The sequence below is a fragment of the Sparus aurata genome, chromosome 13 (assembly GCF_900880675.1).
Source record: "Sparus aurata chromosome 13, fSpaAur1.1, whole genome shotgun sequence".
Taxonomy (NCBI): domain Eukaryota; kingdom Metazoa; phylum Chordata; class Actinopteri; order Spariformes; family Sparidae; genus Sparus; species Sparus aurata.
In genome coordinates this window covers 7,245,044-7,272,525 of record NC_044199.1, presented here as the reverse complement: position 1 = coordinate 7,272,525, position 27,482 = coordinate 7,245,044, and the positions used below count along the sequence as shown (strand labels likewise).

At 41.5% G+C, this 27,482-nt stretch overlaps 3 protein-coding genes across 7 annotated transcripts in view; 2 read left to right on the top strand and 1 right to left on the bottom strand.

Annotated features, from left to right (window-relative positions):
* Window positions 1-14,604, bottom strand: LOC115593891 (vascular endothelial zinc finger 1-like). 2 transcript variants are annotated; one of them, XM_030437568.1, is made up of 6 exons: window positions 14,487-14,604; window positions 6,818-7,563; window positions 3,254-3,323; window positions 3,012-3,174; window positions 2,883-2,906; window positions 1-2,471 (listed from the first exon to the last, which is right to left on the bottom strand). In XM_030437568.1, the coding sequence occupies exons 1-6, from the start codon at window positions 14,517-14,519 to the stop codon at window positions 2,110-2,112; spliced, it is 1,398 nt and encodes a 465-aa protein (XP_030293428.1). In that variant the 5' UTR covers window positions 14,520-14,604; the 3' UTR covers window positions 1-2,109. The 2 variants fall into 2 exon arrangements, with proteins under 2 accessions (XP_030293428.1, XP_030293429.1); XM_030437569.1 differs by lacking the exon at window positions 2,883-2,906.
* Window positions 3,092-18,908, top strand: LOC115593892 (gap junction delta-2 protein-like). Of its 3 annotated transcripts, none has more exons than XM_030437571.1 (2): window positions 3,092-3,192; window positions 17,494-18,908. In XM_030437571.1, exon 2 carries the CDS (start codon window positions 17,496-17,498, stop codon window positions 18,609-18,611), a length of 1,116 nt encoding a protein of 371 aa, XP_030293431.1. In that variant the 5' UTR covers window positions 3,092-3,192; window positions 17,494-17,495; the 3' UTR covers window positions 18,612-18,908. The 3 variants fall into 3 exon arrangements, with proteins under 3 accessions (XP_030293431.1, XP_030293432.1, XP_030293430.1); XM_030437572.1 differs by lacking the exon at window positions 3,092-3,192 and adding an exon at window positions 12,589-12,647; XM_030437570.1 differs by lacking the exon at window positions 3,092-3,192 and adding an exon at window positions 14,862-16,735.
* Window positions 18,909-19,972: 1,064 nt separating this feature from the next.
* The window catches only part of LOC115593889 (unconventional myosin-XVIIIa-like), a 76,952-nt gene continuing 69,442 nt past the window's right edge, over window positions 19,973-27,482 (top strand). The window contains exons 1-2 of one of the 2 annotated variants that reach the window (XM_030437567.1): window positions 19,973-20,234; window positions 22,174-23,279. In XM_030437567.1, coding sequence (XP_030293427.1) covers window positions 22,299-23,279 — 981 coding nt within the window. In that variant the 5' untranslated portion in view covers window positions 19,973-20,234; window positions 22,174-22,298. Of the gene's footprint in view, window positions 20,239-22,173; window positions 23,280-27,482 lie in introns of both variants that reach the window. The other variant, XM_030437565.1, reaches the window with a different exon arrangement.

Genomic DNA, 27,482 nt, shown 5'->3' with positions numbered 1-27,482 from the left:
CACATTTGATAGTTTTCTTTTATTTAGACAACCCAAATAAAAGGCACATAACATTGCGCATGTTTATGTAATAATTTGACAAACGTACATTTAAAAAAAATGTAGGAATGTTTGACCTTTCTGCTAATCAGAAAGCCTAGCCTCTCATATATACAAAATTACCATTGTTAATGTTCTAATACAAAAGATTTATAAAAAAGGTTATCTTATCTTTCACATCTATTGTAACTACCGTATCCTTGGAACTAAAATAGTTTTGTACAAAGATATACATTCAACTGCTTCCACAAGGGTCCTGGAATTTCCAATTATTTGTTTTCCTTAAAAATAAAGAGATGTTCGATTCCACGAGAATTGTTCAGTTTAACATATTTTTTGTATCAAATTTGGCAAACAGGCTATCATAGTGTATCTACGTAAATGCATAATAACAAAAAAGCTACACTAACATTTTGTTTAAAACAAAACTTGGGAAAAATGACAAACATGCATATTGCATTTTTCAGTATAAACTGTCTCAACTCAAAAGAGTTGCAACACTGTTGAGATCACATGGCATTCATTAAAAATACTTAATGTTCAACAGCTACAGTGTTTGGGATCATGCAACATCAATCTTGTCCCATTACTTTAATGGACACGAACTTGCATTTCATCAAACCTATTCAGATCTCAGCTACATAACTGTGCAGCCAGAGCTGAACTTGACAATGTTTTTAAATGGACGGCTATGTTTAAAATCAATAGTTGTTGGACTTCTTGTCCCCAATGGAAGGCTGGACAAATCTTAGCACCTAAATGCCGAATGATTTTTGGAAATCTAAAAAAAAGAACATGAAGTCAAGAATCAAGAAAAATGGTAGATTTAAAACAGGAACCAAATTCATGATTTATGGGCTTTTAGGTGTGTTTCCTGAGTGAGGGGTCCTTAGTATCATCTAGGGGCTATGAGAGATAAATGATTTAAAAAAATAAAATAAAATAAAATAAAAACAGTGTACAGAAGAGTCAGACAAAACTAATTAATCACCATTATGATGACAGTAACAGCCTGAAAAAAGCTTCACTACAAGGCCAGGCCTCTCCTCCACGGTCAGCCACTAGATGGCCCTTAAGTGCAGGCTGGCTAACCAAAACACTTAAGACTCCAATTTGATCTTTGATAATACTGCTGCTCACCTGTATGTAGGATATGCTTTCAGTGCAAGACTCATTCCATTCTGACTTCATGGAGAAAAAAAAAAAAAAAAAAGAAGAAACTACAAATAGGCAAATAAAAACAAACCTTTGCGTTTCCGTACAAACAGAAAAACAAAGTACAAATATTTTCATTGTCGAGAGGACAGTGTCGAGATTATCCCCTCGAATGACAAAAGCAAAAAATTAAAACGCTGACATGAAAATACATTACTATGTCAACTGTACAAGTTAGTCACTGTACCTCAAGAGCATACCTACTATCTCAGAAGAAAAAAAAAAAAAAAATATGCTATAGCACTGTGAAAAAATATTCTTCCATGCAAGTGGAAGCTGCTGTCCCTTTTACTAGACTCATTTCCTATAACATTAAATAGATAGTGATTAGCAGGCTATAGTTAAAAAAAACAACATACAAAGCAACACCCAGAGGCTTCGGGAGAGAACTTGTAAAACATCAAAAACAGCAATTTATAGTTATTGCTTTAGTCCATGTCTCATCTCCCTTTTACAAAAGCACGGGTGTGTTTTCCTACGGGGTCCTCAAGGTGCTTGAGGGATCCTCACCTCTCCTTTGTCAAGATACAAATCACAGTTTCATCATTCTAACTGACTACTCTAAGTCTCCTGATTTCAAGGTAAATCCTACACGATTTCTACTCAAGTGTTCTGCATCTCGTGCCAGCCTCTTTACATTAGTTGGGATGCAGATGTGTCTTGGGGGGGGTGGAGCTCCTACCGGCCGCACAGCTCATGTAAATGTTCACTTCCGGGGTTTGGTGAAGTAAACGCGGTTCAGGGAGGAGAAAGAGCTCGGCTCGAGGTGCAAATCATGTTGGACAGGAGTCTCTTGGTTTACTTCATTTTTTCCCTTTCTCTCTGGCCAGTTCAACGCTCTCTCTCCTTTTTTTTTTACCAAGGTGGGGAAGAAGGCAAGACTTGGGAGAGAAAAGACATGCTATCCACTGGCCGCATGGCGATGTTGAGCGGCCCGGCCATATTCATGGGCATGGGGGTCGTTATTGCGACCGGGTGGGCTATATTCATGGACGCCGAGGCAGGGATGTTGACGGAGGCAATGTTGACAGGCCCGGTGATGGTGACTGGGTGCTGAAGGCTGACTGGAGATGTTATGTTGACCGTGTTGGTGCTAATGTTCATTTGGGCAGCTATGGTGACGGGGTTGTTGTTGTGGCTCCGGTTCATCGCCGAGGTGATGGGGGCAGAAATGGTCACAGGTGTAGCTGAGGCAGAGTTGCAGACATCGTTTCCATCTGGGGGGAAAAACAAGATCGGAAAGAGTATTTAAATGTTGCTCTGCAGTAATTCAAAATAGTTGTTCATTGATAAGAGATAAAAAGGTAAAATAAAAAGGGCAACACCCTCATGACTAAGGAAGCGTACTGCTGCCACACAAGAACAAGAGGACTGGATCAATGACAAATGATACGATTTTTACATTACTACAAGATGTCTTCGCGTTAGCACGAACACAAAACTTGTGTCATAGCAAGAAACTTTTCTAAATATTGTTTAACTGTTAACATCTTACAGTAAAATTGTGAATTTATCGTCATAAAAGTGCTTCGTATCATAACAAGGTATTTCCACGCTACATAAATTACATTTATTTTGAAATAATTTGTGTGATGTAATGTACAACAAAAACAAAAGAGAAAACTCACACTGAGAGATAGTGTTACAGAAGCCTGTAAAAAGAAGAACTGATAATGAGAATTGGGGCATCTTTTCCTGACTCAACTGCACACCCTCGGTATTGTGATGTTAGGGGTACGTATTTCTGACGGGCAAACCTTTGTTACAGGAGTTGAAGTTGGCCTGTCCGTGAGTCTTCAAGTGGCTGGTGATGTAGGCCGCGCTGAGCATCTTCCCACAGATGCTACAGGTCACCTTGCCTTCGTGTCTGATCATGTGGGAACGGAGTCTGTCTTTGGTGGCGAAAGCAGAGGTACAGGCCTGCAGACGGGGTCAAAGGTCAGTGGAGTACAACAACACCAATAATAATAATGCTGAAGCCGACGGTAATGACTCTTACCGTTACTTGACATTTAAACGGTCTTTCTGATGAATGCACATGCTTCACATGGCAGCTCAAATGGTCTGGCCTAGATTTGGAAAAAAAGGAAAACAATAACACGTTTAATATTTAGAAAGCCAAATGTTTGACCTTTATTTACATGCAAGAACAGAAGTGTGTGTTCGGATGTGCTCTGTTTGCTGTGATAATGAGGGGACGAGCACGAGAAAAAGAAAAAGAAAAAAAGAAATCCCTGAAATCTCAGTCAATAGCGGTCAATTCTCCGTGATCAATCAAGCATGAATTGGTTTGACCTAGTTTCAAAAACGCACCGCACCAAGATGGCACTTCTGAACATGTTCCACTTGTTTACTGAGCGTTTACTGAGCGTTAACTGGCAGTTAAGAATTACATTACACTAGTACAGTTTATTTCCTGCAGCCTTGGCATTACTTACAGAAATATGAAAAGAATGTTACTGAGTATTTCCAGGAATTTAGTTGGTAGTTTCCAAGAAAATCCTAGACTGAATTTGCGCAACAACTCTCTCTGAGGATCAGATTATTGTATTGTAGTGGTTTCATAAAATATTAAAAGCATGTTGAAAGTGATGAAAAACACGAGAGTTAGTCACAGCCCTGGTTCTGAATGTTTGTAAATATGAATGCAAATTACTTTCTGCTCTCCAACTTAAGTTGATGACAAAAATGTGCTTAATTCTTTCACGTGAAACCTTGAATGAATTGACAAATTCCTTGCAATAACAGCTAAGACTTAAACAACTACATAAAGTTTTACCCACACAATGTTATCTTTATAATTCAAATACTTGTGGTGTCCTAAAGTAAGCGCTTGTACAAACAAATCTGTGTATAAATAAAAGTTAAAAATGACAAAAAAAAAACAGATGACAATATATCTCAGCGTTCTTTATATAATTTGCTGCTCACTGCATATCAGCGCTTGGAAAAAAAGAAAGCTGTTCTTTGCTTCTTGACCTTTACACTGAAACTCCAGCTTTCACAAATTCTTCTTGGCACTGATCCTCGTCGGTCAGCTTGTTAGTTCTACTGAAGTTGTGAGCTGAATCATGTTAGAAGTGCCATAATGGAGTGAGTAAGGGTTACAGCGCTGGCAGCTGCTCCCAAACCGGAAAGAAGTTTCATGCTGCTGGATTTTTTTCAAACTAGGAGTCAAGTGGAGTCTTCTCAGTAGTGCCATGAACCGGAATCAGGTTTTTTTTTTTTTTTTCTTTCCTTCTTTTATTTTTTGTCCCACTGACGAGGAGCGCAGACTCCAGACAGTGCCTGCCTACATATCTGGCTGAGTGGCAGTGACTCAGTGCCCTGTTATTCAGTCCCCATTCTCACTTTCCAGTATGCTGATGAATCCCTACCCCACGTCACTGTGCTGGAGGCATGCCTGAAACTGCCCTACAAAGCACAGTGCTAATGTTACAGCTTGGCTGACTAGGGAACACTGCTGATGTTTTTGTTGAAGTTGTGTTTCAGCACAGAACTCATCTGATGTTATTAATATTCACTGCATGCTGACTAATACACACCAGATATGCTGGCTTAATAGACAGCAAAGTGTCGATAAATCTAAATATGAAGCCACCTTTAGAGACAAAATATCATAGTAAATGTGTTGACCTGAACATTACTACTTGGTTCACTGAATTCCCAGGGGAAAGGGAGTCTGTGACATGCTGGCGGGAACCGCAAAGTGACAAGTGACGCCTCCCCCTCCCTTGATACTCTACCACTGGTGCTCTCCCATGTGCGACTGTTTAAACATGTGGTTAAAATGGCGTGGGGGGTCAGTACAAGTACAAATGCAAACTGCTACACAACTATAAATATGGAAACGCAGCCTCTGGGAGGCTACGTGAATAGTAACTGGCCATACAATAACCCCTCTATATGAGATCATGGTGCGACTGAATTACTCAAACATACAAGTCATGCTACGAGCAACAGGGTCGCTGTTCAGTGAGCCGCTGATGAAGCAGAAGAAAAAAAAATGTAGCATCTGGCGATGGCATTCTTTGCTACAATAAATCCTCCCTTTGTATTCGCTGCCAAAAAAACATTCTAATTGCAAACAGTATAAATATACAGTATAAGGACACACTTCAGCTTAGTCAGCATGTTTTTCTGACTTGAAAACACATCAAAAAGCTAATTTTCAGACTGCCAAGCAGAGTCAAAAAAGGTATGTTTGTTAGAATTTGTTTGTCATTATGTTCTTTTTAAATTCCATGCCGACAAGCTTAGACTTTCCTCTTTGACCCTTCAATGCAACCATCAGAGGGTGAAATTACTTTCCGTCTACACTCACATAAGAATAAATGAGATCTCAGAAGCATACTTCCTGTTTACAATAGCCTTGTAACATGTTGATTGAAAGCTTACGGATAAACTAGGGGAGTTATAAAAACAATCTGCTTTTGCATTGGCCCCCCCCCCCCCCATTTTCTCACCACTTAAGTATTTGCTATTGTCACTGTTCAGTGTTGCTGCTGATCCCATTACCAAGCGAACACCTCCTTAGACACACTCAGAAATTCTGATTCATACAGAAGCGCTACAAGCCTTTTGTTTTTGCTTTTCTTTTCTCTGGGAGAGTTTAACTCAGAGATTCACCGGCCGGGACGCTCGCATTTAGGACACATTACCAACAAACCAGTGGCTAGTGCGGCGACAAGGTCATGATCCCCAGCTGGCCCCCCATTGGAAAACACTTCCAGTTATGTCTGTGGGAGTCTCAGGGCCGCACTGGACCTGTCTCAAGAAGCTGATTTAGCTGGAAAACAGCAGTGAATAATACCAGAAACAGATGCTTCAGTTTATGCTCCACTATGGATTTGAGGGAGACTCCATTCGACTTAGTAAAGTCTATTAACAAACAAAACCAAGTATTTTTGTAACTATATCAGCGGAAGTTTAGGGCATTTTAAGTCCAATTTAATTGCCTTTTAATGTCCTAAGCGTGTCATTCTTTTTTCACCTGAATGTAATTGGTCTAGGAGGGAACATAACTTATTCTGCAACCTCAAGAGCTATATAAGGAATGTAGAAAGACATTTGAAACGGGTAATATAATCCCCCCCCCATGAAATCTGTTGCTAGCACTTAGCAGCCATCCATTGCTGAGGGTTTGCCAGTCAGACTTAGTTTATCAAGTCTGTCTGGCAGCATGCGAAAGAGTATGTCTACACATTTAAAAGTCACTCTAGCGTTTTCTCCACATTTTACCGATAGTTCAAATATTGTAAAAAAGTACATTTTATGGAAGAATGAGTATTGGAGAGCTTTGAATAACTATGTTGTGGAACGATAAACATATTATTGTTGTAAGACACTTAAAAAAAAAAAAAAGATTTAAAGAGAAAAACAGGCTTGTTCAGAAAACAAGTGTGCGCTTGTCAGTTGCATTACCCGAGGTAATACTGAAAGCCTTCATTGTTCCCAATTTTGAAACACTTCATATTTTACTTGAGTATCAGTCACAACGTCACAGGATACCTCGATCAAACAGGCTTCATTTTGAAAAGCCCCCAAAAAATGGCATCCTTACCTGGAAAAGCCTTTTCCACACACAGAACAAACGTAGGGCTTGTGGACTCCTCCGTCATGAGAGCGAACATGGTAGGTCATCCGGTCCTTCCTTTTAAAGCGTTGCTGGCAGATAGGGCACTCAAAAGGCTTCTCGTCTGAATGGGACAGCTTGTGGCGATTCAGGTGGTAGACGTCACGGAAGGCCTTGCCGCACATCTCACAGCCGTGGTTCTTCTTGACAGGTTTGGCGGGTTTCTTGGGCATGTTTTGCTGTGGCTGGTTGCCCATTGCAGATGATGTCATGATACTGGAGGACACGGAGGTGGTTGCTGTGGAGAGGATGCCCGCTACCGTGGAGATGTAGGAAGGGTTGCCGTTGTTCTCTCGCGGCATGGTGGAGATCATGGGCACCATGGTGGGGGCTGTCTGAGCGGTCTTCTTTGGCCGCGACACCATCTTGATGCCGGTGTGGCTGGACTCATGGCGCCGCAGGTGGTAGCTGTCGCGGAAGGCCTTGTTGCAGTAGCCACAGACGAAAGGTGTCTTGCCTTTGTGTTCCTTCTTTATGACAGGCACTGGCGGACGTTGGCCTCCTCCGCTGGCCACATTGTCTTTGAGGAGATCGGCGGCACTGGAAGGGGGCTTCTGGTCTAGCTGGATGGGCAGGATAGGCTTTTGGTCGATAGGTTCAGCTCCTGCATTAAGTAGTGGCAGCAGGCTGTTCTGGGCCACATGGTGCTGGTGGTGGAGGGCTTCATTGGCCTGCTAAAGAAACAAAACACACAAATAGAGAGTTTTAATATGATGTTGAAGATTACTTAAGATTACTTTTAATCAATTTGCCTCCCCTGTAATGTTATTAAAAAAAAACAGACTCTGATTATGGAAAAATGCCAAACATCCAAATAAAACCCATCACTCGTCAAGCCCAGCTCAAAACAGTGATAAATCCCTACTGTGTCGTTACTTCCCAATGCCTGCATGAGAATGACTAATCCATGAAAACAACAAGGATAGAGGGAGATCTTACAGAATACAAAATGGGCACTGGAGCACGCAGCGTGCCACTAATGCAAAAGAATCCAAATATACTGAATGAAAAACGATCCCATCATGACGGTGCTGATTCATCATGTGACTGCAAAGCAAGCATACCAAATTAGAGGCATGGCAGAGACCAGTGCACTGAAGAGAACAACCCATTAGCTCAGCTACAGAGCTCAGTGAGAAGACATGGCTCTTGTAGCTGCCTTCAAATGCGACACTTCCTACGCAGTCCCCTAAAAGTAAAAGCAGCAAAAATAATTATGGCTCTTATAGCGGAGCAGCTATTGATAAAGATTGGTGTTCGTCAGCTTAGATTAGCTCGGTTTTAAGGTTAGAAATTAGGGCTTAACCTACATTCGGACACAGGTCAGGTCAGTTTTTTAACGAGTTGGTAACCCCCATTACAAAATTCCTTAGCTTCCCGTTAACCTCAGGACTAGCCTGCCTACATGCATTGAAATAAAACAGGGAATGCAGACACAGAACTGGCAAGGATGAGTGTTTTTGGTAAATCGTTAGTTTCTATCAATTCAAACTTTCCTGCAGAACCGCCGAAGCCTTTGGGGAAAAAATGCTTTGATTTCATACTTCTGTTTAAGTGCAGGGTTATCTGTGGTCATCTTTTTTTTTTAAAACAGCATTGTTTTTAACATATTACATTAAAAAAAATTGTGTCTCGTTAACACTGCTGTTTCGGTAAAACGGACACAGTCAAGACAACAATGTTGTCAGCCACCAGCAAGAAAGGGCAAGGTGAAATGCTTGACCCTTCCCTTTGAGGTTCAATCATCCATCGAAGAAGGCCAGCCAAGAAAGGAGTTGCAAAATAGGAGGCAGTGGAGAGAAAAGAAAAATGAACCACACAATGTCCTCCTTATGTCATCTAGCCTATTGTGAGAGACACAAATCTGAGCAGTGATGCCTCAGCGGGGGATCTTTGTATGCTCATCTTCATTGATTTGGCTCATCTATTCATGAGACAGGGACATTGTTTATCCACACACTACTCAACTAAACTTGCCGTCATTCCCTCATGTGCAATGGGACCTGGGAACTCGTGGAGAAGGCCACCAAAGCCCACCCATCCATTTGTCTAAGCACCTGCTCACACTTGCCACCTTCCAGGATTAGTCATCATCATGCCAGTCCGCTGGCACACCAGGGGTGGGTGGGGGGTGGTGGGGGCAGAGGGGGGTACCAGCCGGGAACCCTCTTTGTGAGGCTTGTGAGCAGCAGACACAGCCGCTGCAGACGGCCTGCCTCGACACAGAGGTGCAGGGCCTGTAAGCTGCTGTGCCTTCATGCAGCTCTGACCATTTTGACACAAATGCGCTCTGACAACTGGGGCTGCTCCCTCATAAATAACATCAAAATGGAGGGAGTGTCCTGATGGCTCCACGGGCCACTGTAGACTTGAATCGAGCTCATGGTCTGAGTCAGATTATGCACTGTCTCTGAAATCTTTTGTGTCACACTTTACAGCTGCTTGCAAAAAAAAAAAAAGAAAAAAAAAAAAAAAGAAGAAATCCCTGTTTTTACTAAACAAAACAATAATTGATGACATAAAAACTGAGGATAGGTGGGGAAATAATGCTGAAGGACACTTAATACTTATGTATAAATATATTATTTATTTTTTAGGGGATATGTGAAGTTTTCTCTCCCCTATTTTATGAGTTTGTTCTAGGTTGTTTACAAGTTCTGAAATCTGGCTGCTACTCAGGGCCTTTGCTGAGTTGACACGAGTCCTTACAAAACATCACTTCTGTAATGTTTGTAATCCTTGTGGATTTTTTTTCACAGCCTGTAAAGCTATACAAATACTGCAGCAATTCAGCGCAATGTTTGATGCTGCTGTCGGTTGCAGGGAGAGGCATTTTCAGTTCTGCTAGGGGTGAGCGAAAAATGTTTGTGGAGGTTTTTGATATACTAATTCTTTAGCCTGGGGTTGGACTGCATCACGCAAGAGGATGATATAAGCCATTTCTACCCACGTCATCCGTCTTCCCATAACACTGAAATCAATGAGCCAAAACCTTTAGAAAAAAAAAAAAAAGTGATGGCATTTATTACAACATCCCATTGCAAACAGTCCTGTCAGGAATACAGAGTAGATGCCTAACAGCTGTGAGATGTAACGCAGTTTAAAAATCTATGAAACTTGTATCAGTTGAGAGCACAAAGAGCTCTCTTGATTCAAGAAAACTGCAAGCATTTCTTAAAAGTGGCCACAACCGGGACTTGCAAGGAGAGACTATGCATGAAAAACATTCAGATAGACGGTAACTGATCAAAAATGATCGAGCATTTAAAATAGCAACCCGGTATCTGACATACATCTAGAGTGAAGCATGCGATACGTATGATGCGGACTGATCTGACATTTTGGGCATCACAGCTGTGATCAAATTGCTCATCTTGGTGGATATCTAAACTTCAAATCCTACCTTACGCGGGTGACTTCACTGCAGTAACTAACACAAACCGTGATGAGAACACCTGGCGAGTGACCATTGTAAACAGTGATGTAAAATACCGATAAAGTTCTCGATGATTTGAACCTGTGCTGTGCAGTCACCGACATTCCATCGTTATCAGCTTTTGTTTGCCCAGAGGTGATTATTACTACACTTCTGAAAGATAATGCACATTTCTTCACAGCAGATTTTTCGACATGTGTAATTGTTACATTAGAAGTCGCTGCATTCCTTTTTAGGCGTGCATGCTGGCTCACCGGGGACACACGATTACAAAATGTGTTTTTCGCTAGGCTTTTCCTGCCATGACAAGTCACAGTGACTACCTCGCAAAAAGATCATTGATAAAAACCTAGAACTTGAATGAGCAGTTCAATACATGAAACTGATGAGACATTTCCTACTGGCATTACTAAGCCTATTTTCACATATTCTAAATTTACAAACGAGACCGGCGAGAGAACGATTCTCCGTCGCAGGAACTTAAACTTCAGGGTTTTATGACTATTGCTAAAGCACCATCAATTAATATATTTATACGAACAGAATCTAAATTACTTTCATAATAGAATTTGTTTGTTAGGATGCACCTATGTCAAGCAAAACCAGCGCTGATAACAATCCAGCGGAGAAGCTACCTGCTCAGCACCACGTGGCAGACAGGAGCAGTTAGTGGCTAGCTGGTGAGCATCTATCTGTCTAGGTATATCCAGGTGTTAGTAGTGAACAAAGCAGAACTAAAACATTGGACTTTGTCAATAATTGATAATGTTGCTTCACGTCTGCTTGAAGTGCAAGGGGTTGCTATCATGCAAGTCATTACTTGGCAGTCTATATTATAGCTCGACTTAATGCGTTTCTGGCCCCTGTGGGAAAAAAAAAAAAAATCTATTAATTCAATTTAAAAATGTAATTTGAACTGCACTGAATGTGAATATCTAAAATGTCATGTGTGCGGTTGTTTACTGGATTAAGAAACAGACCTATACCAAGCAAGTCAACAAAATGGCCTCCAAATGTCAGGTGCACACCCTGCAGCTTTCTTTGAATTGAGTTTATGCTGTATGTCTCCTTGTAAAGGCAATGTTATTAGTCTAACATGAGTCAATCTGTCAACCCCTTTCGCATTTTCAGTAGAAAGTGTCGACCTGTTGAACATCATTCTCTTTTAGACATTTGGGAAGTTGTCGGCCAAATGCATTTTAATTGGCCAGATCCAACTGGAATGAATAAATTAGCAGCACTTTTTTCAAAAATAAATGTTTCTGTTATTATAATACCATTTATACAGCGCTTGAGAGGCTATTGCAGTCTCCTGGGGAAGTCAGAATGGAGTTAAAGGCACATGAGGATTGCAATATGTGACTCTCACTTTGGGGCACTCTTTCGCTTTTTCCTGTTTTTTGTTTTTTTTTGCTTTATCCCTACAGAATATTTGGTTTAATCCAGATTCAAACTGGTCCAAACAACACGATTCTTTTACTGTCGTCTGTCGGATATTGGATTTTTAATATATTGCAAGATTTATCAAAAATAGGGAAGCGATACAGCTGCGATTATGGTAATATTCAAGCTCATTTACACAACAATATAGATAATCTAGAAAGCCTGACAAAGAATTTGAAACAAGAATATGTAAATCATCTTTTTATCTACACCTCTTAATAAAAATACCTTTCTACAAAAAACGGCTAGAGTGGAAAACTTTAAAACAAACAAACAAAAAAGGCTGCACAGCACGCTAGAAATATTGCCCTCCTTACGTCAAGTGACCGAATGCTAACTAAACACAGATTTACATGAGATTGACACAGTAACAGTGCGAGGTACATAATACATGCAGGGCGTCTGGCTAGATGCCAGATACTCCACAACAAGCCACACTGTCCAGCTGCCTTTTTCATACAAAAAAACCCCCAAAAAACTGTGCTTAAAAATGTGAGTGAGCGGTCAGTCTCTGACAGCTCAACAAAATGTTACACATATCACAAAAGAAAAAGGTGATGCACCCTCACACTTGTGATAACTTAACTTTAGTATATGAGTGGAGAAAAAAAGAAGAAAAAAACATCCCACGGTGCATTATTCATGCAATTTGCAACTCTTCGCTTGCTTAAAAACTAGGCAGCCTTAGTGTTAACGTTGGATGAGCAATGTTAATTTTGGCCTGCGCTGCAAGACCTTTATCCACAGAAAGAGAAAGAGAGAGAGAGAGAGAAAAGAGACGTTCTCAAACAGATTTTTTGTTCGTGCTTCCCTGTGGCACTTCTACAAAACTCTTCACGCGAATCCAGCTCCAGTAGCCTGCTAATGATGGCACGCAAGGTACTTTGACTTTAATCTATAGGTCCGCTCTGCTACATTACACCCCGTTAATCCCTCTCAGCAGCTGTTTGACACATTTTTTATTAACCTATTTTTGTTAATTAGTTTATTATTGCAGCAGATGGCAAGTGGTGCAAAGTAAACATGTTTCCCTGTGTACTACACCGAGTAGTAAATACACATATTGGCTGGCACTGGCAAGGGACTACCGGCAATGAACTCATGATCTATACCCGACCCTGCTCTCGATTACAGTCGCCCATCTGAAGTTGCAGTAAAATGAATTTAGCAGGCTGCAGCTCTCTTGTCGTGGAACATGCGAGGGTTTGTAGGTCTGATCGCTTCATTTTTTAAAGAAAAAAATAATCAATTTCCTATAAAGCATTTTTTTTCTGTGCAGGGGAAGTTTTACTGAACTGCTGCAAAAGTTCATTCAGGAAGTTTTTTTTCTCCTCCCCACCAATGAGGAGTTTTCCAGACTCATACTAAGGCATAACTTCATAGATAATACATGGAGGGGGTAGTGGTGGTGTGTGGTGTGGGGGGGAGAAAATCTTCTTAAGACTTGGAAATACACCCGAGATCACAAGACTTGAGTTAAGGGTTCATATATGGATCGAAATCGGACAGAAACCAGCATTTAAAAAAAAAAAAAATATATCAAACAATAGAATCCGCGGCAAAACATTTAATCATCTCCAACACTCCCTCTCTCCACACTAGACTGAATATTTTTTTCCCCCTCTTGTAGCCGAAGTAAAAGGCCATGGGAATCCAACATTTTCATTCATTTTCACCGAACAATGGACTTCCATCTTAGCACACGGTTGGAAACCACCAAACCGTGGCAGATATCAGTCCACAGCGGCGCTCACTTTTTTTTTCCTGGCTCAAAATGGACTTATAAAAATTGCGTAATGTCGTTCTGCTAATTTTCAAATGTGCTCCCCCCTCGGTTGCTAGTGTTAGCCGATGTTGTGTGCATAGTTTGAATTCCTCCTCCACCGCGGTCTCCCAGAATAAATAGCGAGTTAATAAACAAGGGGGCTTTACGGGGCTCATTACCGGGGGTCGTGTAACGTTTAGTTTTGCAAGCTCGGTGCGGCAGCCTCGCCCAAATTAAGCTAAATTACCCAGCGAGTTTGGTCCCAAAAAAAAAGGCTGCCTCAACATCGTTAGCTAACTTGGCTAGTAACTGCCGAGCCGGCTGAGGCAAGCGGAAAGTTCACCGCGGACTTGAGAATCGCCGTTAGTAAATCTCAGCAGCTAATTACCTAAGAGTACACTTCTTCGACCGTAGTAAAGACGGATTACTTAAAAATCTTGAAATTATCTGTGGCATTATCCTCGCCACAAAGGAAAAAAAAAAACCCTCCACGGCGTTACATCTCATTATGCTACGGCGTCCGATCAAAGCCCTCAATCACAGGGAAGGGAAAAAAACAGGTCTGTCTCGATTGTAACGGTGCAGTGGCGTCTCCAGCCTTTACTTCAAATGATCCCGCATGTTTTGCTAGCTTCGACTTGGCTAAACAAACTTTGAGAAAAACACGAACGCTGTCGAGTTATTCAACATCCAGGGTCCAAGTTTTCTTTATATTAGGAGAACGAGCCATATTTTTCAACCCGCTCGTTGGGGAGAATTGATTTTTTGTTCTAGCGTCATTCCCAAGCCTCACAGCTGGAAGCCTGGATTCATATACCATTGTTTTGCTTGGTTACTTGATACTGGCGTTACTCGTTGAAAAACTGCTTTTACCGCTAAAATAAACTGTGCGCACGTTGTCGAGATTGTTTTACGAGCGATCCCAGTTTCCCCCTCCCGACGAGTCAACTTACTTGAAAAAGAAACGTACTCCAGCTCGGCTCCATTTCCACACTTACTAATTCTGTAGGAAACCAAGTAGAAGCCTACAACAAAGCAACCAAACATGGCAGCTGAAACAACTTCCGGTAACCTCGCGGGCTGTACCACTTTACATACTATTCGGGGGGCGGGGTGTTCTGTTTAGAGTGTTGAAAAAGATTTCGTTTAATCGTTTATGTGGCTTGTATAACATAGAAAATTTAATGAAGACAGCCAACATGAAATCTAGTGTAAAACATATTTGCAAGAGGCTACCTGGATAGATCCTCTCCCGTCACGGAACTCATTTGGACGTCTACAACACCCCTCTGGATGGTTTTTCGCTGATTCTGCGAGGGGCATTTGTTAGTCGACTACTGTCGCATGTGGCTGGGATTTGATTGTATTTCAGAAACCTTCCATCCGTTTTTATTTTTATAAGAACATTAAAATGGCGGGGAAACAACGTGGGGGAGGACACACGGGGAGTTTCTTTTCTACACAAAATAGAGGTGTTTCAGTTTATACCGAGCAGGAAATGGTCCGCGTGCGTAGCAGTTTATTTTCATTCATGGGATGGGGATGAATGAAAACGACTGAGCTCATAAATTGCACGTATTGCCTCTAGTGGACCAAAATAGCATATATTCGTCTGATCCCAGACTGGGAAAAATAACCCCTTAAAACATTTAAAAAAAAATGCGATTTAATAATACACTTGTTCGTTATGCATTACAGAAATTAGTAACAGTGCATTTACTTCAGGAAATCACCCTATTTCTGGTCTGGGTGACAAAAATCTATAATTGATTTTTAGGATTATTGCCACACAAAACAGTTTCACTTGCATCTTAAGGCTGAAAATGTGTCAAAGTGAAAGTTGGGTGTGTCGGGAAAAACAACATAGGTGAACGCGCTTCACAAAAATGTGAAATTCAACCATATCCTGTTAGCAATCGGTCCACGGACAAGTTGTAATTTTGCTCATTCATGATTGTTTATTCATGATTCACAAACTGTCTCAGAGCTAAGTGCACACTTGTCCTTCGCTGTATACCTCATGGTTAACTAACATGTAGTTGACTCAACCCTCAGGAAGAGTGACTCATGCTGAATCATAGCTGCCTTTAATTATTTCTGATGTACCGGTGTTTTTGCAACTGTCTCAAAGATGTTTCACTCATCTTTCTGCAAGCTGTTTGATTAATTCATGACAAATGTCTCTCTTGGAGCAGGATAACAGGTCTCGCTAGATGCAGGCCGGCAATATTAGGATGCCTGTGTGAGGTCAAATGACACCTTCAACCTTGTGGACAGCCAATAGAACGGCACAGGGCATCTGGAGTTACAGTAGGTAATGCCAGATGACCTTCATAACCGACAAGGACGGTCCTAGAGGCTTGGATAACATGCACGATTGTATGTCATTCCAACTTTTTCATTTAAATCCGGATGATGTAAGATGTCGCCTCAACGTCTTTTTCTTTTTTCCATAAAACAATCAGTTTCAAGGCAGCAAAAATGCGCGCAGTTTAAAGCTACCATCACCTAAGCAAAGTAACCCAAATTGCAAGCCAGACAGTGTTGACTTTATCATGAGTTAAGGACCAATGTATAGGTAAATAAAAAGATTATCTGTATTCCAGTGACAAGTCACGAATGTAGAATCCTCTACTTAACTGCGTGCAGTCAAAGGTGGGAAAAAAACTCCACCGCAGACTACTCACTTTAAATCAAATCTGAACAAAGAGACAAATTGCTTGTCATTCTGAAAGCTTTCATCGTAAGTAATGACAAAATTCACAATCACAGCGCTGTAGGGATTCTTCACATTGCATTTTTCCATATATCCACAGAGGCCAAAAGTCTGAAAATCCTCCTGGAAAACTTGTATTTCAGCTCTAAAATCAAAGTGGACAAATAACCGTGCTTGAAACAGTATTGTGCACACTCTTTCCAGCAGGTTCTTTGAACTCTGCTCGCCCGCGAATGGCTGTTCAGTAAAGGTGCCCCCATTGTACTTTCCAATCTTTGTCCCACTGTACATTGAAAGCCTTTATTCACATACAGTGCAATGAACGTTTCAGTTAGAGTTGGGGAATATGTGTGGTCAGCCCATTCTCCGCTCATCCAGCTCAAAAGACACGATAACATCCAGCAATGGGCTCCACTTGAAAATACAGTTATGCAGATTGCTTCCTCTGATATTTTTCCGGCTTTGGATAAGGAAGACTCTCCGAAGGTAAGCTCCTCCTGGACAGGAGAACAGAATTAACATCATAGAGGTTGATTACATTTAAGCTTGTTTTAATTTCTCATACGGTACATTTCCGTGATTAATCTCACAATGAATTAGGAGTAGACTTTGGATAATACTTTAGGAGTTAATTTGTGGAAAAAAAAAAAAAAAGATTTTCTGTTACTGGCAATAGTCTCATTGAGAAGGTAAACTTTTGAGCGAATGAGAAAATGCAAGTCACTTACAGCTTAATGCAGTGTACATGTGAGCAAATGATGCTTGATTATCACTCAGGAAGGTTCACTTAAAGGAACAGCTCACCCAAAAATGAAAAGTCAGTCATTATCTACTCACTCCTCGTGTGGATGAAAAGTAGTTTCTTGGTCCACAAAATGTTTCCGGAGCTTCACAGTAAAACAGCCCTGGGATGGGATCTTGTTTTCAATTTTTTTTTAAAGCAACCCCCTTTAAAGATGGAATCTTTGCTGTATCCTCTAAGCTTAAAGCATTAGCGCTCTTCCTATCTGGATAAGGTCATGCCAGATTGTGACATACTATCCTGAAGCAGAGACACAGAGAGAAAGCTATTTTATGATATTTACTGTATGTTCATGAGGGATTTCTAGCTCACTATTTGAATCTGGATAATGTTTCATGTGCAAATACATGTGGTTTCATGCACCAGCTGCCTTGGTGAGAGTCATATTTTTTGAACAACCGATTCAGTTTAAGTAGTGTTTTTAACTGTTGTGTTCTCACAGAAATGGGAGACTGGTCCATTCTTGGCCGCTTCCTAACGGAGGTTCAAAACCATTCCACGGTCATCGGCAAGATATGGCTGACGATGCTGCTCATCTTCCGCATCTTGCTCGTGGCCCTGGTGGGGGATGCCGTCTACAGCGACGAGCAGTCCAAGTTTACCTGCAACACCCTACAGCCCGGATGCAATAACGTCTGCTACGACACTTTTGCTCCCGTATCACACTTGCGCTTTTGGGTCTTTCAGATCGTCCTCGTCTCCACGCCCTCTATCTTCTACATCGTCTACGTCTTGCAGAAAATCACCAAGAATGAAAAGGTAGAGGTCAAGAAGGTCGAAATGGTGCCCAGGTCCTCGCCCTCACTCGAAAGGGACAAACGCATAGGTGGAGAAGAGACGACGGTGGAAGCTGGCGGTTCTTATAACCCAGCCTATAACAATGAGGAGTGGTGTGTTCGGGGAGAAGAGTGTGAAGAGAGAAGCCAGCTGGATGAGGAAAGAAGAGAGGTAGGAAAGGACCCGACCGAGCTTTCCAGCCAAGTCCTGCTTATCTACATCATACATGTCCTGCTGCGCTCCATCATGGAGTTGATCTTCCTCATCGGGCAGTATTACCTATTTGGATTTGAAGTTCCACACCTTTTCATCTGTGAAACGTACCCCTGTCCGAACAGAACCGACTGCTTCGTGTCTCGAGCGACGGAGAAGACCATCTTCCTCAACTTCATGTTCAGTGTCAGTCTGGGCTGCTTCATCCTGAACATTGTGGAGCTGCATTATCTAGGCTGGATATACATTTTCAGAGTCTTGTTCTCTGCATGCTGCATATGCTGTAAGTCAAACAGAGGCCCCCTGCGGCAGGTGGAATTGTACTCGGACAGCAACCCACTGTTGCTTGAGCTCAAACACTCTTTACGCGGCAGGGTGGTCCTGCAGACCACCTCTCCCATGTCCCGGGACAAGATCAGAAGCGTGCCAAACCAGGCCCCGGCCATCTCCTTTGAGACGGACTCTACGCTGGAGTGCACTTCGAAGAGAAATCTGGATGAGAAGGAACGCACAAAGACTAAACTGCACACCATGGCCAAAACAGGAAGAGGCAAAAAATCATGGCTATGAATTGTGTCAAAATTGGTGTCACATACAGGATATTTTATCTATGAATGCACATGTACTTCTACATTGATTGAAATTGAAAGGTTTTTAGGGATGAAACTGTATAGATTCAGTGTATTTGATTCTGTTCCTCAGAAAATCGAATTTTGGAATGATTTGGAGACATTGCAGTTTACCATTCTTGGTTTATTAGGTGTACTGTAGAGGGAATCGCTGATATTACTGTAGTGCAACATTTTATGAAAACGTGTCTGTAAATATCGTCAAATCAATGTAGTTGCTGTGATTTATTTGTACCTCCACTTACTCCTATACTTACACTACCCTTGTTGAGGAAACGAGTGCCATAAAGGATCCTATGTAAAACAATAATAAAAAAAAGAACATCAGCAACTTCAGTGGCTAAGTTGCATTCTGGGTAATGTTGGAGCCAGTTGTTATTATGAACAGCATATAAACAAATGTTAAAAATTCAATACAGAAGAACCATAGATATCACCTTTTTTATTCATACTCATTACAAACGGGGGGTGGCTAGCTGTAGCTACCCTTAGCTAGTTAGCTCAGTTAGCCGTGCAGCTAGCGATTCTGACTGGGACCTCGGAGCACTGGGGGAAGAAATGGTGTTTAGCGCCAGCACAGGGGCTTTCGACCAGGACACTAAAATCTTACATATTGCACCTTTTAATGCATTCTTCTTCCTTTTTAAAACCTGGTGCCTACATTACCCACAATGCAACTTGTGCAGCAAACTGAAGGACATCGCTGGAGACAAATTTTCAGGGTAGGTCCTCTGGGGCCACACCTAATTGTTTTTTGCGCTCTAAGTAGCAATGCATTGAGGCTTTTTTGGTGCAGAGGTCTATGTGTTATGGCTCTAACAAATGGCTCTAACAAATGCAGACAAAGTCAACTGAGTGTAACCTGTACAGTAGGCTACCTGTGCAAACGGTCCATTGGCTGTCCTGCGTGATATACGTCCCATAATGTATCAAGCTTCTAAGAGCTCACACTTGAGAATTTGAGTGTGATGTGACAAGTCTCAAAGGCACTAACTAGGGCAACGTGGTGTGTATTGGGCCACGTCACATTTAAAAAAAGATTTAAAACATTTCTGGCCATATCTCATCAAATCCCTAAATACAGAAAGATGATGATGGCGGATTTGTGTGCTGAGTCCAAAGGTGAGTCCTGATAAGCAGAACTGGGCAGCACGCCTGGCAGTATTTACTTGTGCTGCACCTGCACATCCAGTGCTCCATTTACTGAAAGTACCAGGAGGGGTCACTGCTGTCCGGTTTACACTTGTGCTGCCTTCATGTACCGTTTGAATCATCCGGTCTGCGAGCAGTTACGCACTGACGACCAAAGTGCGCACCAATTTTATTCGTATTTCTCTCTTTTCGTCTCTTAGTTCACCAAATTACAACGAAATGCAGTTGCTTTTAATTAAAACGGACGTTCAACATTGGTTGCGTCATTAAGTACGACGAGAGACTCGAAAGTCGGAGCTTTCGGGAGGCATTCGAAAGCACCACAAGTACATTTCTCGCACCTACTGTCAATTCCAAAATGCTGCAAACTTCAAGCAGGACATCAAGGCGGTCCTCCGCGGGGCAGTCACAGGTAGGTCAGTGTCATGTCTGCTAACAGGCTTTACTTCGTTATTTGATATGAATGACATGTTTCCAGTCTCTACTGAAAGTGTTCCCTTAAGGCCACCGGTGCTAGAGAATGAGGGCAAAGCAGCTTAAAGGGAGAGCATTACGGCCAAGCTCTGGACCAGTAGCAGCGACAACCTAGCTGTAGCTTACCATGAGTACAGTGAAGGCATTAAGGCTAAAAAAAAAAAAGAAAAGACAAAAAAACAAGAACGTTTTCTCATTTCCTGTCAAAAGTCACCAGGTGAATATATAAACAGAATTGCAAAAGTGCTGTGAAGTGATTGTAATTGCTGTTTTAATATATCTGAGCTCAGGACGTGTGATTAAATGTGGATTAAGTGCGAATCTACTGTTTGCTATGTTCTCACGGAGGCTTTCATGCGTGTACAGGGCATGGAGAACCCTCATGCTCAAAACGTTCACTCTAATGGTGATGCTGACATGACAGCAAGACAGATGAGGTCAAAGCACCTCCAAACAGTGTCTGTAAGTAGGGCAACTTCTAATGTGCCAGTGTATTTGACTAAAGGGAATAAATCCCAAATCTATACTGGTATTTGTAGGCCATTTCCTTTGTTTTGTCTGCAGCCTAATGCATCAGTGGGAGCTGTCAGTTCCCCCCAAAATTCATCTGACACAGTAACTTTGCTCTGATGTGAATGATTTTGATTTTGTTTAGAAATTCCAATTAAACTGCAAAAGAAGAGAGGCGGTGGTGGGAGAAGTATTTGAATTAACACACTTTAGGGTTACCTTCAATTATGTAAAAGTACCCATAGTGTGACGTGGAAGCGCTCAATTACAAGTAAATGTCCTGCATAAAAATTCTACTTGAGTAAAAGTACTAAGTATTAGGAGCAAATTGAAGTTAGTGTTTAGCTTTGATATATTTGATATATTATGTGTAGCTCCTCGAAAAAGCAATGATATACAGACCATCTGCAGTGTGTTGTCAGAAGGTTCTGAAAGAGAAAAAGCCTACAATCCACTCTAGCAGGAACTCTACTGTCCCACAGAAGGTGCCCGACACCTCGTCAGTAGTCCCGCCTTTAATCCTTTGACATCCTGACATCAAACTATGTCACCGTGCCACATATTTACATGATTCATGCCAAGGCTCAGGGTAGAGGTGAAGCTAACTGGAAGCTGAGAACAGGACAGAGCCAGCTGGAGACACGGTGAGCCGTGCTGGCTCAGGCATGTGCGAGCTGGCCAATCAGAACAGAGTGGGGTTTTTTTTGTGAGGAAACAGGAGCTAAAACAGAGACAGATAAGGAATACAGTTTGGCTGTGTGAGGAAACTGATGTGTGTTTTTTTAAGTAAAGCCAGTAAACATAATCTATTAGGAACCCTAAATAAAATTATTAATCTGATAATGTCTTCTTCTTCTGTTGTCTAATCTTTGATTGTTGGATCATTTAAACTTTTATTGAAATGAAACAATATTTACAGGGAAAAATCACTATTTGTTGGAGCTGTTAACTCCAACAAATAGCCAAATAGGTTAAATAAAACACATAAATCACCACATTAAAAGTAACAAGTAGCTAAAACTATTAAATGATATTGTGGTGCAGCCATAAGATGTATGGAAGAAGAAGAGTATCACAATCTAGATAAATGCAGAAATATAACTAACATATTATAAAGAAGATGCAAGAAATGGTTTTCCAAGCATTCTCTGAATTTATCTACTGCAGTTACCTTTTGCCCATCTGTCATCAAACTGTACTTTTCATTACACATGTGCTAGATCAGTCAGTATTGTCCAATAATCGGCATGCAAACTAAGTTAGATGGTTCTATTAAAATTCTAAGTTGTCAAATAGTTAATTAGAAATTGGACCTTAAATTTCTTAGCAAATATTTCCCTAACCCCTCTGTTTCCTCTTCCCTACAGATGACATTATAGGTTCATACCCACTTTAGATCATTTCCGGTACGTCTTTTAATTATCTCCATGGAACCATCCTCTTCTTGGTGTTAACAATTCAAACTGGTTAAAGACGGACGAAAAGTTCAAGCATGTTTAACCTAATTAAGAAAGACAAGGAGAAGGAGAAGGAGAAGGACTTGGGCAAGAAGGAGAAGAAAGACAAAAAAGAGAAGAAAGAGCGCATGTCTCAAGCTGAGTTGAAAAGCCTGGAGGAGATGAGCATACGCCGAGGCTTTTTCAACCTCAATCGAGGGAGCTCCAAGAGGGACTCCAGGAGCAGGTTGGAGATCTCTAGTCCTATTCCAATTAAGGTGGCCAGCAACACGGAGCTCAGCTTGACAGACCTGGAGGCTGAGCGCCTTCAGAACACCCTGGAGCAGGATACCAACCAACTAAGTGCAAGCACCTCCGGTGAAAACGTGAAGGAGAATGAACTGGAGCATCATCGACGCTCTGTGAAGGAGAGGGCAGCGAAGTTTGGGGAATTGGCCAAGTTGAATTCTGTGGCAGTCCAGAGGCACGTGTCATTTTCCCTGAAGATCAAAGAGGAAGATTCTACAGAGGCTTCGAATTTTTCTGGGAAGAGCTGGACTACATCTTCTCTGAAGTTCCACCCCTACACAAAAAGCATCAGTGTGGTCAACATTCCTGAGATTGTGGAGAAGACCTTCCCTGGTGCGGATCTACAGTTGCCTGTGCTTGTTGCTCCACCGATTCCAGACCCAAGAGAGCTTGAGCTACAGCGGCGCAACACCGGGGACTTTGGCTTCTCTTTGCGGAGGACCACCATGCTCGACAGGAAGCCCGACGGTGGAGTGTGCCGGCGCGTGGTACACTTTGCGGAACCGGGCGCTGGCACCAAGGAACGGGCTCTGGGCCTGGTGCCAGGAGACAGGCTGGTGGAAATCAATGGCATCAATGTGGAGAGCAAGAACAGGGACGAGATCGTGGAGATGATCCGTCAGTCCGGTGAGACGGTCCGGCTGAAGGTGCAGACGATTTTGGAGCTGAGTGAGTTGAACCGCAGCTGGCTGAGGGCGACTCAAGGTCCGCACCAGGAAATCTTTGATGTAAGTAGTGCCGTTGAATCATTCAAAGTCCACTGAATTCCCCCTTGCAACCAAAACAAACCAAGTAGCTGATTCTGGTGCCAGTGTTGGTTCGGAGTTGGTTCAACCTGCGAACCTTATCGGGACGAGTTTTCTTTTGCATGACTTTATTGGCATTCAAGCATGTCTGGTCCTCGGACTACTGCTGCTATGATTTAGTGGCCATAGTGACAATCTTTTATTTATTCTCCCATGCATAAGTGAAAGCACACTACACTAGTTCTGGTTAATAAAATGGTGGTCTTAAGAAGTTTTAGTTAGTCCTTGGTCGCAATAAGACTAGACCAGGCAGTGTTGGTGCTGCTCTGGAACCAATTTTCCTGGCCTAGAGTCAGTTTTTGGGCTGTTGAAACGCAAAGAACTGGTCCCACAGTAAGCACTGGCTCTAAACCAGCACCTGAACCGCCTTTTTTTCCCCGAAAAGCTGTATGTGTTAAGTGATTCTAGCTTGTGAACACAAATTCCACAGTTACTGATTTAGTTTCTTCAATTCTTTCATGCTTGAATCTCCAAAATGCTCCTTTTTTGTTCGCTATGATTTTCCTGTAGCGCTTTTGACAATTAGATAAATTATTCCACAAATGTTTGCATTGTACTGGTGCTTCTGGAATAATCATAGCTAAATGCATGTATGCATGGAGTAACAGTTATCAGCACCTACTATTACTTTATTTTATTCTAAATATGCGGTTGTACACCCACATATAGGGGATTAAAGGGGTGTCTGGATCATGGGCGGAACTGTTAATGACACTGGCAATGTGCTATTCTGCTTGTACGTATGGGGGAGTGTGTTTGTGTGTGTTTTGAAAGAGAGAATGTGTTCTGGTGTATAATCCCCCCTCCCCCCCAGAGTCCTTTGACACCAAACAATAGGACGCTGAAGGAAACAACGGCCCAAACGCCACCACAGACCACGGCCATATGGTCTTTTAAGACTTGGCAGGCAGCCCATTCAGTTCTTTCTCGCTCGGATAATCATGTAGAGGAGCATCAAGTTAAATTCTTTATTAGCCGGCGCAACAAACACCTGAATATGAGCGGTCTAAAGTGTTTTGTTTTGTTGTGGTACAGTTTAGAAAGTGGGTGAGATACATTTTGGGTCAGGTTAGGGGCTGGGCAGTACACTCTTACTTGAGGTCTCCCAGTAATGTCTTTACAGTAATTTAATAAAATAAATAAATATATAAAAAAACATTATGTTAGGGTTTATTTTCTAATCATAGAATTATAACAAAATGGAATAGACGGTAATAATTTAAAGCCCAAACATATTGATCACACTATAAGGTTTGACTTATGATTTTTCTCATTTTTTGTGATTATTGTAATCAGAATTTTTTCCCTCTGACTTCTGAGAGAATAAATTAATTTGAAAATGCACCACTTTGGGCGCTGATGCAGCCGCCTCTTTGTCTGTAGTCACCACTCTGTGATCTCACCCGATGTCCCAGCCACAACACTATCTAATTAGTTACGCATCACAAGTAATAGCCTATCAACACTGCATAATCTAAATCTGCAAAGTAACCCGAATCAAAGAAATGAAATTAATATTCTGGAGTAAAAAATACAATGTATGGCTCCTGAATATAGTGGTGTGCAACTGTAAAGTAACATAAAATGGAAATACTTGAGTACATTGTATTTACTTCCATTTACTTCCATTTCCATTTTTTTCTGCAGTTGTACTGTTGCAAATATTGGCTATTGGTCTCATTAATGATTAATAATCAGTATGCATATTTGCCAGAAAAAAAAAGAAAAAAAAAACATGGTTTGGTATTCTTGCCCTAACTTAACTCTAATTATTATCAGGTATTTTTAGAAATACCTGAAATCTGATAATATGTAGACTGTTCATTTGAAAGCACCACATTAAGCTGATTGTCAGATACAGAATTGTTTAGAATTATATTGTATATATTGTACATATATTGTATATTTTAAGTGTGGTGAATTCATAATTCACAGACTGACTCATAAAGTTGCCGTTGTATTCAGGGAGACTGTGACTGTGATCAGATTTGTTCAGCTTGGTGTGAAAGTTCAGTGCTTGACCCATATCGTTGGGCCACAGGTGTACAGGTGCACTGTACAAGGCTGGTGTGCAGAAACTTTAGACATTGACAGGTTTACAGCGTTGACAACAGATATGCGAACAATACCAGCGTCACCGGTGTCATTCCTTGAGGCACACTTGTTTTTAGAACCATGATAGTCGGTTTGCTCTGTTACCAGAAAAATCAGATGACAGTAGGCACTGGGACAAGGTGAAAAACACAAGTCAAACTTTAGTTAAAGTAGAATTTGTGGCAAAACAGCATTATAATGAAGTACTGTAGTGCTGCGGAGAAATTCTGACCTATAAATATTGTTCTGCAGATGTAAGAAAACATGTTTGTTTGGTATGGACCCCAACGAATGTCACATCATTGTGGTTTCAAAAGCTTTTTCAAAGGTCACTCCCACTAATCCTGAATCATACTGGAATTGTTATATCTGTCAAAAATAATCACGATATGTCACAAGGATTCATGCAGGATTTACGTGCTTTGAGTTTGGGAAAGGGCCATTAGTGTGATCAAACATAAGTAAAGCAGAAATGGTGTCAAGTGCGCTGTTAAACAGTAGGTGTGACCTTGATATGCGCTTTTGTGTGCTCGTCACATCGTCTTCTCCCTCCATCCACCTTATAGCAATTGGAATTACATGAGACTGCGGGAATTAAATGTGTTATCAGCCAGGACAAAAAAACACCCTCTTCATTCACTTTGCTTTGTCCTACATTCAACCGATCCCGATCATTATAAGACAGGCCATTTTTTTAAAAAAGCGGAAAAATGTGCATGTGAGTGTGACCTAGAAGCAACAGCACTATTTATAGGTGGTTATAATAAGATGTGGATTCTGAATCTGGAGCTCTGCAACACAGTTCGCAACCATATGCAATGCATGTTGGTGGTAAAATATGTTTAATCGCTTTCTTATTCGAGTGTCTGATGGGAAGTTTACTTTTCTTCTCATATCTGTCTGCTAAAAACTAAGCTACGGCCAGACAACTCTTAGCTTAGCTTAGCATAAACACTGGAAGCAGGATATAGCTAGTTTAAATCTCTTAAGGATCTCTAAAACTCACTCATTAACTAGCTCTATCTGTGTTTTAGAGCTAGTTTAATGGGCTGGACTATCTCATGGTTGGGTGCAGAGACTTCCTGGACACCTGTCATCACCGTGAGGTTACCAGGCAACCAGTGTTGATGTGTTATTGATCATAAACGCACTATTCAGAGTTGGCATCAGTTGAACACTTGCTCTGTCTGCTGTCCCTTTAAGTGTTTTTTTTTTTTTTTTGTTGTAATCATTATATGGTTTCTGATTACGGTGTCATCAGATAGTTTGCATCAGGCTGAATAATATACCCCTCACCAATTACACGTAAGTCTGTCTCACTAAATCTAATTGTCTCATCGGACATTGGCTTATCTGCTACTCATAGGCTCGGTACTACCGCAGGTCACTTCTCAAGAGAAAAGAAAAAAGAAATTAAAATGTGCCCTTACATTTATTCTGGGCCCAAGTTTAAATTATTAAATGCCAAGACGGAGTATGCACAGCAGAGCACATGAACCTTTTTGTCCATTGGGTGGCAGCCACCGTCCACAATACTCTACAGGCCAGAACAAGCTACTCTTCTGTTTTTCTCCCAATACTTTCAGTGTCTTTTTTGTGATTCACTGTAAGTTCTTCATCCTGGTTTTTAGACTCAGGTCAATGAACATGTAATTGCTGAAATGACACAGCAGAATAGTAATTTTAAAAAAAGCTCAAAGCAACCAAAATCAGTCTGGGAGTGCTCAGATGTCATCTAAAAACATAGTTTGACAACAATGTGGCAGCATTGCAACACACAGGCACAAGCAGATACATATGATCCTTCAATAACGTCCCCGGATCGTACCTTTCAACAGCTAATTTCACCTGTTTCCATTTGATATCACTGAGATCCAGGGTGGCCCGTGGCTGACCTGCTGCTGCCTAATGTCTCGTCTAATATCCCCGCATCACTTATCTCTCAGTCCGTGCATTTCCTGTCTTTCTGCGGTCCAGACACAGTTTTATCATTAGGAAATTAGCAAATGGTGTAATCTCCTCCCCAGGATG

Coding starts and splice junctions, on each gene's coding strand:
- LOC115593891 (XM_030437568.1), bottom strand. CDS start 14,519: ATGGAGCCGAGCTGGAGTACGTTTCTTTTTCAA. Junction 7,564..14,486: donor GGAGTACGTTTCTTTTTCAA/GTAAGTTGACTC, acceptor TTGTTTCTTTAG/CAGGCCAATGAAGCCCTCCA. Junction 3,175..3,253: donor CGTTTAAATGTCAAGTAACG/GTAAGAGTCATT, acceptor CCCCGTCTGCAG/GCCTGTACCTCTGCTTTCGC.
- LOC115593892 (XM_030437571.1), top strand. CDS start 17,496: ATGGGAGACTGGTCCATTCTTGGCCGCTTCCTAACGGAGGTTCAAAAC.